General features: G+C 38.9%; 2 protein-coding genes across 4 annotated transcripts in view; both read left to right on the plus strand.

Moving 5' to 3' along the window:
• Positions 1–7,354, plus strand: part of atg2b (autophagy related 2B) — a 31,306-nt gene extending 23,952 nt beyond the window's left edge. For both annotated transcript variants that reach the window (XM_061968768.2, XM_061968769.2), the window contains exons 34-43: positions 1,094–1,285; positions 1,367–1,468; positions 1,548–1,626; positions 1,712–1,916; positions 1,997–2,066; positions 2,154–2,236; positions 4,109–4,230; positions 4,452–4,606; positions 4,697–4,846; positions 6,453–7,354. In XM_061968768.2, the coding sequence (XP_061824752.1) occupies positions 1,094–1,285; positions 1,367–1,468; positions 1,548–1,626; positions 1,712–1,916; positions 1,997–2,066; positions 2,154–2,236; positions 4,109–4,230; positions 4,452–4,606; positions 4,697–4,846; positions 6,453–6,683 (1,389 nt within the window). In that variant the 3' untranslated portion in view covers positions 6,684–7,354. The remainder of the gene's footprint in view (positions 1–1,093; positions 1,286–1,366; positions 1,469–1,547; positions 1,627–1,711; positions 1,917–1,996; positions 2,067–2,153; positions 2,237–4,108; positions 4,231–4,451; positions 4,607–4,696; positions 4,847–6,452) is intronic.
• A 2,300-nt stretch (positions 7,355–9,654) lies between these two features.
• The window catches only part of tmed8 (transmembrane p24 trafficking protein 8), a 2,338-nt gene continuing 1,395 nt past the window's right edge, over positions 9,655–10,597 (plus strand). The window contains exons 1-4 of one of the 2 annotated variants that reach the window (XM_061968002.1): positions 9,655–9,820; positions 10,140–10,251; positions 10,330–10,411; positions 10,490–10,580. In XM_061968002.1, coding sequence (XP_061823986.1) covers positions 10,142–10,251; positions 10,330–10,411; positions 10,490–10,580 — 283 coding nt within the window. In that variant the 5' untranslated portion in view covers positions 9,655–9,820; positions 10,140–10,141. Of the gene's footprint in view, positions 9,821–10,130; positions 10,252–10,329; positions 10,412–10,489; positions 10,581–10,597 lie in introns of both variants that reach the window. The other variant, XM_061968001.1, reaches the window with a different exon arrangement.

The following is a 10,597-nucleotide window of genomic DNA, read 5'->3' on the forward strand; positions in this document are numbered from 1 at the left end:
TCCGAACTACTCAATTTTGGTTTCATTTGTCCACAGAATATTTTACCAGTAGTGTTGTGGAGCATCTAGGTGCTCTTTTGCAAACTCCCAACGTGCTGCAATTTTTTCTTTGACAGCAAGGGCTTCCTCTGTAGTATCCCTCCATGAACTCCATTCTTGTTTCATGTTTGCTTTGTTGTTGACTGGTCAACAAAAATGTTAGCATGTGCCAGAAGTCTTTAGCACTCTACGATTATTTTTCATTTCATTGGGCATTCTGTGCTGTGCTCTTGCGGCCATCTTTACAGGATGAGCACGCCTAGGGAGAGTCGCAACAGTTCGGAACTTTCTCTATTTGTCGACAATCTGTCTTACCATAGACACATGAACATCAAAGCTTTAAGAGATACTTTTATAACCCTTTCTATCTTCATGTAAGTCAACAATTCTTGATCGTAGGTTTTCAGAAAGCGCTTTTGAGCGACGCAACTGTTAACATAAGGCAATACTTCTTTAGAACAACAAACTCAAAACTGGTTTGTTTTTATTTGGCAGGGCAGCTCTAACCAACATCTGCAATCTCATCACACTGGTCAGATTCCAGGTTAACTGACTCCTGGCTCCAATTGACTCTAAGAGAAGTCATTAGCTTAGGGGTTCACATACTTTTTTCTATACCTGCACTATCAATGTTTACATGTTGTGTACAATAAAAAGTGAAATAATACTACACTTTTGTGTAGTATTAGTTTAATTAGACTGTTGTCAAATGTTATGACTTAGATGAAGATTAGAACACATTTTGTGCCCTATTTCTGATCAAATCTGAGTAATCCCAAAGGGTTCACATACTTTTTCTTGCAACTGTATATCACAATATAGATTTTAGGCCATACCGCCCATCCATCATCCCTAGTAAACAATATATTAGAAAAACCTATCGGTATTGTTTAATGTGGCGCTATTGACAAGCAATATCCTCAATTATAAACCTCTCTGAAACAAACTGATATTGTATGTTGGCAAAGACAAACTTATTGACACAGCCCACTGTACATACTGTTGTGGTTTTCAAGTGTGTTCCTTCATTGACCACCTTGTTTTTGGACCTAAGGTAAGATTTCAGCATGAGGTGTACCCACAAGATCAGATGACCTCAAGCTCACCGGCGGACCAGCCAGTGTCACGACAGGTGTTTGTTGTTCAGGACTTGGAGATCAGAGACAGACTGGCAAGCTCCCAGATGAACAAGTTCCTCTACTTGTACTCTAGCAAGGAAATGCCCCGCAAGGCTCATTCTAACATGGTAAAGGAAGCAACAACTGCGTATTCATCTTTTGAATTCTCAGCAGGATGTACTTAAATGTTCCTGTTTGTTGTTGCTTAGTTAACAGTAAAAGCGCTGCATATGTGCCCCGAGTCTGGCCAGGCTCCACAGGAGTGCTGCTTGCGTGTTTCCCTGATGCCTCTCCGCCTCAATATTGATCAGGTAAAATGTTTTGACTATGTACAATTGACCAATAAAACAAAGTCAACAACATTTCCAACATGCTTTTGTTTCTTTGAAGGATGCACTCTTCTTCCTGAAAGACTTCTTCACAAGTCTTTCTACAGAAGTTGAATTTTTCTCTCCCCCTACTCAAGATGGTAATTTATTCAACTAGCTTAAATGTCATTAGGGTCTAAGCTTGCTTGAAGTATAGCCTGATTGGAGTATTCCATTCTGCTGTAGTAACAGTGTCCATGAAGAAAGCGTCCGCTCCAGAGATCTCATGCAGCTTCTCCAAGCATGCTAGCACCAGCCAGGACCCAGCACCCATCATCTGTGTGCCCGCTCAGAGACGCATGAGCCACAATGGTTTTCCCACGGGTGTACAGGAGGAGGCCAGTGACAGTGACAACACAACTTCTTTCTCAGAACAGCCCATCTTTTTTAGGTTGCTGTCAGAAGACCAAAAAAAAGGTCAAACGCTATAGATTCTAGTAACCTCCCAATTGACTTCTCTTTTTTCCACAGGGAGTTCAGATTTACTTCTGAGGTTCCAATTCGCTTGGATTATCATGGAAAACATGTTTCACTGGAGCAGGTGCTTACTCTAACTGGGTTTTGACAAAAAAAGATTTCCCTGCTAATTTACGCTACAAATGACTTAATCATTGTTTTATCTCCCAAGGGAACATTTTCAGGGATCATTATTGGGTTGACGCAGTTGAATTGTTCAGAGCTCAAGCTGAGACAGTTGTGCTACAGACAAGGGTAAGTTAACTTGATTTTTTAAAGAAATACATATTTTTGTTGGACCATAATTTCCCATCAGCCTGTAGACAACGTGGTGGAATAAATGGTTAGCACATCGGCCTCTCAGCCAGGTGATGCAGTGCTCAGCTGTTGACTTGAATGTCGCTTTGTGAAGTTTACATGTTTTCCTCATACTTGCCACATATCAACCTTCCTGTTTTTGCCAGGAAATCCCGTTTCTTGTCATTCTTTCCCGGCGTCTTCCCGGTCCTGTTTTTACCCGAATTTTGCTTTCCAATAAAAAAAATAAAAAAATCTCTACCAGTACTGCCGCTACTACAGCGATTAGGTCCATTTTGACTCAAGCCTTGGCAACACTCTGCATCACTTGGGGAAACACTTGGTGGTGGCAAGTTGCATTTGGCATGATGGATACACATGTATATGAACACATTTCTGTCAAAAAGACTAACTTTTGTAAATATATATCTAGGAGATTTATTATCTTTACCAAAAGAAGAGGATGCAACTTGTCACATTTCCTCATGCTTTGTGTTACATCGAGGAAGAAATGTGCGCCATCTTGAAAAATGTCTCCGCCATAATAACCATGCAAGAGCCAATAATTTTGTATTTTCATTTATGCAATTTAACAGGTTTTTTCTCAATTGGTGTCTGAGTAGTTTCACTTAATCAAACCTTTTCTGACATTCCACATTACAAAATATATACTATGATTTGTGCTGATATCGTATCGTATTAATATTGGTGTCAGCCAATGTTCCAATATTGATATTGTATTGGAAGTAGAAAAAGTAAACATGCAATAGAACCATTTCAAAATGGTTTACAAAGTTTCCTTATTTAGCTGCTGATAACATCTGGTAGCATATTGCTTAATTTCCTGTTGTATTTATCAAAATGTATCCTTAATCTACTTGTTAATAGCTGGTTACTTTCTGTTGTAACGTCACTGACTGATTCAAATTTTAACACTATCATTGAAAGAAAACACTATGGTGGGCTAGCAATATATATACAATATTTTGTTTATTTTCTTTTTTCCTTTTATAACATACAATATTTTGAGGAAAATAAATGCAAAAGTGCAAAATAGCTAAACATAATAGCTCCTATTGCCTCTATTTTAACGTCCTCCTGTGTCCAGATACTTATTTCCTGAGTTAGTAAACAAATTAAAGAAAATGTCTGTTGCGTTGCTACAGTCAGCCCTAATGCATTGTTGCAGCTCGATGATTTTTGAGCACATCTTGAAACGTGCGTTTCCGAGACGAGCGGGGCAAGTGTCCAACCATGCTCGGGGTGTGTGGCCGCTGTGTCGAGAGCAGCGGGATCTAAGGCTGAAGAGAGAAAGGCGAGGCGTGCCGGCGTGTTCAGGGGCTAAAATGTGTGTTGGGGATGTCACCAATATTGTATTAATCCTTTTTTTTTTCTAATATTTTTGCGATTGACCAGTAGGGTCCCAAAGATTGACTGGTCGATCGCGATCGACTGGTTGGTGACCTCTGTCCCATAGTGTGTATAATGTAGCATGCTTTGATATTTCTGGTCATGTAATCCTCTAGTGATAACAATATTTTGCCTTTATTTGCCACCATGGAGGCCAGGATTAGTTAGCCGCTATCTCACTAGCAAGGACGCTTCATTCCTCTTGAGGATGCGGTTGTTTTCTTGTCGCTGTCAATTTGGCAGGACACAGATAAAACGTGTCATCAACATTCATTATTAGGTTATGACGATTGTATTAAAAGCTCCATCGTCAGCCGAATTTATATTATTTATATAAAATATTGTCTATATTGTTCAACCCCACCCAATTTCATTCCTATGGTTCTCTTTTTTTAGTTTTAAACATCTCTTTTTTTGCAGTTTATTGGGCGTGGATAGGCTTGTTTCCTATGCAATTAATGAGTGGCTCGCCGACATAAAGAAAAACCAGCTTCCAGGCCTGCTGGGTGGTGTGGGGCCCATTCACTCGCTGGTCCAGCTGGGTAACTATACAGCTGTCCATTTATTTAGATACATGCACATTATATTTGATAGTTATAAGGAATTATAGCTGATTTCTCTAGTGTCTAAGATCAACTCTTTATTCATACATTGTAAAATCAGTAGATTTGTCATTATCTGTCAGCTTCTATCAGAGGTTCATGATATGCAATAAAGGACAAGATCAGTCTGATTGTGTATCTTCTACTAATGTTTTTTTCAGTTCAGGGATTCCGAGACTTGGTGTGGCTCCCGATTGAGCAGTACAGGAAGGATGGTCGCATCGTGCGTGGGTTTCAGCGCGGCACTGCCTCTTTCGGAACTTCCACGGCGATGGCTGCCCTGGAGCTTACCAACAGGATGGTGCGGACCATTCAGGTAAACCGGCAACTCTACTGCTACTGGGAAACAAACATTGAAATGACGAGAATTTGCTTTTACAAAGGTGCTCTGTGCCGTTTATTTTAGGCGGCAGCTGAGACGGCTTATGACATGGTGTCTCCGGTGGCAAATGAGAGAGACAACAAAAGGATAAAACGGTTTTCCCACTATGGACTAGCTCATCAGCCTGTTGACCTGAGAGAAGGCGTAGCCAAAGCCTATACAGTTGTGAAAGAGGTACAAAACTGATGGAGCAACAGTAAAGGTCACCTATTATACTACAGGGAAACCTAGATTTATAAACATATTTGTTTTTTGAACAGGGTTCGTGAATAGAAAGGTTTGTATATTGAAGCGAATTTCCCCTTTAGAAACAATGTAAACTGGGGATGTAACGATTAGTGGTATTAATGACAAACCGTGGCAAAACACCCGACAGTTAGTATTACAGTTTTAAATAGAATTTTTTTTAAATCCGTGAATAATAACTGCACTTTGATAAACTCACAGACTTCCGCCAGCTCACCAGCCTAAATGCTAATACGACAACAAGAGACATTAATGTCTTTTCCCATTAACAAACAACATACCCAATATAAACTTATATATACACATTGCTGTCTGGGCAACTGACTATTTAATTGTGCACATTGAACCTACAAACTGTGCTCCCTTAACACAGAGTGATCGTTCTACTGTATACTCATAGAGGAATACGAGACAGACAAGAGTGTACTCTAAAAGTGTATTCCCCAAAATGTAGCCTAGATCCAGGAATTTTGACAGTTTAGAAATGCCGTAAGCACTACACCGCTATGTTCGTCCATTACTGTCCGACAGCTTATTTGGCACCAAAAAACACAATAGCGAACTCTATCCATTTTTCACATCTACACAGCAACTCTGCACTTGTCCAATGTAATAATAGATGCCAAATATCACATCCAACAATGTAATATACAAAGAGTGGGACAGGAAGACACAAATGTTAGAAACACTACAGTAGGAAGGAGATTCATATGGCCCCATTTGTTGCGATTTGCTGGAGACATGAAACGTGACGAATTGGGGCTTGCACTGTCCACTTTAGCCGCCAGATGGCAGTAGAGTGTTGACTATTTCAGAATTGTGTATAGAGAGAGTATGGCACACTCGATTTAAAAGTTGGTAGCAAACATGGCGCCCTGTAGTCATGTAAGGAGCTTTTGACCAATCGGAGAAAGTATGGCCAGAGGATCTCCTAAATGATTGGTCAAAAGCCCCACACATGGCTACAGGGCGCCATGTTTTCTACCATCTTTGAAACCGAGTTGGCCATAAGCGCTCTACACGCCTCTGGAATATCCTAAAATGTGTTTTGTGGCAAATCCAACGTTGAGCACAATGCCAGTTGCTATGTAGAGTGGTGCTTTCCATTGTTTTCAACAGACTGCATTGAAAAATGATTAACCTATTCTCTTCCTCTCACGAGAGATCCACCCAGGAATGGGGCCATATGAATTCCTTCCTTACTGTAGCATAGCTTTGTGAGCTAGTGTTAAAATTACAGTTGCTTTTAACAGCACGACGGATCACTTTGCAGAGCGCCAGCTTTATTTTGAGATGTGTGGCAAAGCCTACTTTTTTCCCTCTACAAAAGCTGTCCTCCATGAAGTAATGGGCACATCTTCTTTCAAAAGTGGAGCAAACGAGGTGAACGATCGATTTTTCTGACGCCTGGTGGTCATATACAGGCTCTATGGACAGATGGCTGTTATATCATTTAAGAGTCAATTTCACATAATAGGAGACCTTTTTATAGTTAAGATTCCCTTTCTTCATGCTGAATGCTTGTTTTCTCTAGGGGATCACAGACACAGCACTGACCATCTACGACACGGCCACTCGGGAACATGAACAACGCGGCATGACCGGGGCAGTGGGTGGGGTACTTCGTCAGCTACCGCCAGCTGTGGTCAAGCCTCTCATTATGGCCACGGAAGCCACCTCCAACGTCTTGGGTGGTATGAGGAACCAGATTCACCCTGATGCTCGCCAGGAGGAGTCTCAAAAGTGGAGGCAAGGAGAGGAGTAGCAAAGAACTGTCCTGGTGTAAATAAGGATCATTTCATGGCAATTCAAGCTCACCTTCTTCCCTCACAGTGCCTTCATGGTTAATAACATTGTCCAACTCGTTTATTCAAAAAAGGGAATGAACTGAGAATGAAGGATTTTGTTGACTTCTACAAAAGATACAATATATCAACATATAATCATTGAGATGATGTTTACAATGTGTAACTCTCTCATCCTAGATGGTGTCAGTAAAAATACCACACTCGTCGTTCTGGATTAATAGTACTGTACATGTACATAGCCTCATTTCTACCATTTCATGCACATATGTAAAGGTGAGTGTTGAATGTGGAGTTAAAGCACTTTTGAGGAACTTGAAGGGTTACCCAAAGAAATTACATTTGGGGCAAGAGTTTTCGTTATGATTTTTCATGGTTAGATTTCCAACTGTCAGAATTGTCAAGATTCCACACATAGCTGCTTTCATTTTTATCATTTGTTTAAAAAAATTCAGATCTAGTGAAATATCTTAAAAGTCTTCAGGTTTTGTTTGTTTATGTTTTAGATGTACGAAAGTTTATATTTGCAACATGTGCTGCACTCATTTGCTTCCTAGTGTATTTGGAAATAATTATTGTACATACTTGTACAGGTTATTCTTGAATTTGTATTAAAAGCATGAATGGAAAATTATTCGAATATTTCAATTCAACATACAATTATGTTTGCAGCTTTGACTCAAATATTTAACCTGCTGAAACTGAACTTAATGATGTCTTAGAAACAAGACATTTAGTTTGGGGTGGGCGATACCGCAAATGCTGTAATAGATTTCCGATTTTGCAGATAGTTAATATTTATTGGTCAGTTGTCAAGATAAGTCGTTTGTGTATTACTATTACAATCAGAATAAAATACAAACTTTTTTGTAAATTTTACATTCAAAAATGTAATACAATGTAGAAAATACCAACACATTGTATTCCCCTTCAATACATACAATTGTTTGAGAAAAATAAAGTCAATAATGCGACATAACTCAACAAAAGCTAAAACTATTATTGGCTCTTATTTAAACGCTAACTGGTGAGTTCCAACCAACAAGATAACACGGATCTGGAGAATATCAAATATAAATATGAAAGATATTGCAGGGCTGTGCATTACTCCCAGATCCTACACTCTACAATGTTTAAGGATCTACAAAAGCATTTGACACAATCATAATATCTTAATGAACAAAAGTTAGAACGGTTTGGCATCAGAGGGTTGATCTTGAACTGGGTAAGAAGCTACTTAACTAACAAAAAGCAATATGTAACGCAACATAGGTCTACAGTGCTAAATCTTGTGGCGTACCCCAGGGTTCAATACTGGGACCAAAATGGTTCAATCTCTATATGAAGAATGTTTGTTAAGTTACGAAAAACTTGGTATTTGCAGATGACACAATTGTGTTTTGAGAGTTTGAGAGAACACACAAGCTAAACAAAAACAACAGAATAAATAAACAAATTAAAGAGATGGTTTGACAAAAACAGACTGTCTTTGAATCTCAAAACTGAAATAATGTTATTCGGTAACAGTGGAAGAGAAAGTTAAACACATACAAATAGAGTAGACATCGAAAGGGTAAAATACATTAATTTTTGGGTGTAATAATAGACAATAAAAGGAACTGGAAGTTTCATATAAAAATAAACAGAAGAAATAGAAACACAAATATGTCTAATAAAGCTAAATACCCAAAAGGGACAAGCGGTAGGAAATGGATGGATGTTTTTTAACCAAAAATCACTTCATATTCTCTTCTGCTCACTAGTGTTACCATATCTGAGTTATTGTGTAGAAATATGGATGAATAACCCTATTACAAAAGAGGTCAGTTAGAATAATTACATAATGTAGGATATATAGAGAATGTACAAACTATTAATTGAATCAAAAATATTGAAATTCAATGATTTGGTGCCTTTACAAACAGCTAAAAGCATGCACTAAGCAACCTGCTACCCAAGAATGTACAATTATTTTCAACAAAACAGGAGAAATATAATCTTAAGGAAACTTAAAACATATGTATGCACGTACAACACTTAAAAACTTTAATATTTCAGTATGTGTAGTTATATTATGGAATGGATTAAGCAAAAAGGTCAACCAAAGAACTAATATGATCCAGTTTAAGAAACTGTTCAAACTCAAAAGAGTTTACAAAGTACAAAGACGAATCCTAATAAACATTTTGAACCCTTTTAAAAAAAAAATGAAATAATCTTATTCATATCATGATGTGAATCACAAATTACTCAACTTTTATTTGTTTTTATTTATTTAATAATTTGTCTATTCATGTATTTACTTGCTCATTCGTTCAAATATTCACTGTTATGTGACAGATTGAGTACAAACAAATATGATAGAATTTGCTATAAAACGAAAAGGGTAGGCTTAAATAAACTGGAAATAAGAAACTGGACATATTTGATGTACCATTTTGTAATTGTATGCATCACACCATCATATAGCCACATGCCCGCCAAAAAACATAATATTGCGCGCATGTAAGTTAGTGCTACTAATCAAAATGCAAAACTGTGATTAATCTGATCAAAAATGTTAATCGTTTGACAGCACTAATAGAAAGATAACTAACAACAATGTAACCGTTACATTGTTGTTAGTCGTGGTACTGATATACGTTACATTGTAACGTATATCAGTACCACGATCGACACAGGAAGAAAACCTAGATCGACCTCATCTCAGTAAAATCGATACATTAGTGTCGATACTATCAATTCCTTAGCTGTATGCAACCACTTGCGAACCGTGTTAATGATTATGTTTTTGACGACATTTATGTTGAAAGCTGTTAACGTGTGCTTCGTCAAAAGTGCCTAAAGACCATCAATACTGAGACCAACGCATGTGACCGCTTGTTAACAGTACACCAAATCTCGCGAGAAGATCATTTTTACTGCATACTCTGCTCCCCCGGCTCTTGTTGATCATTGGTGATACTTTGACGGAAACACGGAAGTCTCCAAATTCCCAGCACATCCGTCAGATGACTGCCGTGACATGGACGTCGGTTTAATCGTGGCCTGAGTGGGACTTTAATCGTCCCAAGTCGTCCCACTTGTGGCATTCGTGGTAAGGTGCATTTTGTATACTCGAACACATCCTCTTGTTTTTTTTCCAGTTATGCGCTAGCTTGTGTGAGCTAACCAGCTGCCATGATGCTGAAATCGTGTCAGTTTAGGGCGACGGAGTGTGATTATAAAAATGGAGTACATTTACCGCGTTTAATACTTTTGATTCGCTTTTCTAATGTAAGATATAAATGTCGTAAAGACTTGTTATTTTACAGTTTGTCGCTAGGAGTCTGTTGCATTTGTCCCTCCCTGTCTTCCGGAGGGGCGGGGCTTCATCTTTTCAGCCACGCACACTGATGTTTGTCTAGTCTTTATAGCCATGGAGAGGTTGGAAGCCACAGCAGAGCTGCAGTCGCGGCTGTCTTCGCTTTCCTTCTCGTCTTTTCCTGGAACAACATCCAAACATTGCGGTAGCAACCTTATGGACAGGTGAGGTGCTGCTTAGAGCTTCCTTTTGCTTTTGATCTTGTTGCTATTAATCTAATGTGTTATGTTTGTTGATTTTAGCCTCCAAAACACAGACCTCTCCAAGAACTTAAGCCAGCCCCCAAAACAAGCCGATATGGATGCATATAAGCAGCATGAAGAGGTAGTTTGATGTGCAGTCATTGAAGTGCATGTTAATGCAATATATTTGTGCTATAAATGGCTTGTTTGTGTATTTGAGGCTAATGACGAGGCCCCTGCTGAGCCCGCCTTAGGGGACCAGGGTGAGAAGAACAGCGCACGGAGCTTTCCCCCGTCCACTGAGATTAAAGGTGAGGATGTTCTCATA

Source organism: Nerophis lumbriciformis, linkage group LG08, assembly GCF_033978685.3.
Source record: "Nerophis lumbriciformis linkage group LG08, RoL_Nlum_v2.1, whole genome shotgun sequence".
Lineage (NCBI taxonomy): Eukaryota > Metazoa > Chordata > Actinopteri > Syngnathiformes > Syngnathidae > Nerophis > Nerophis lumbriciformis.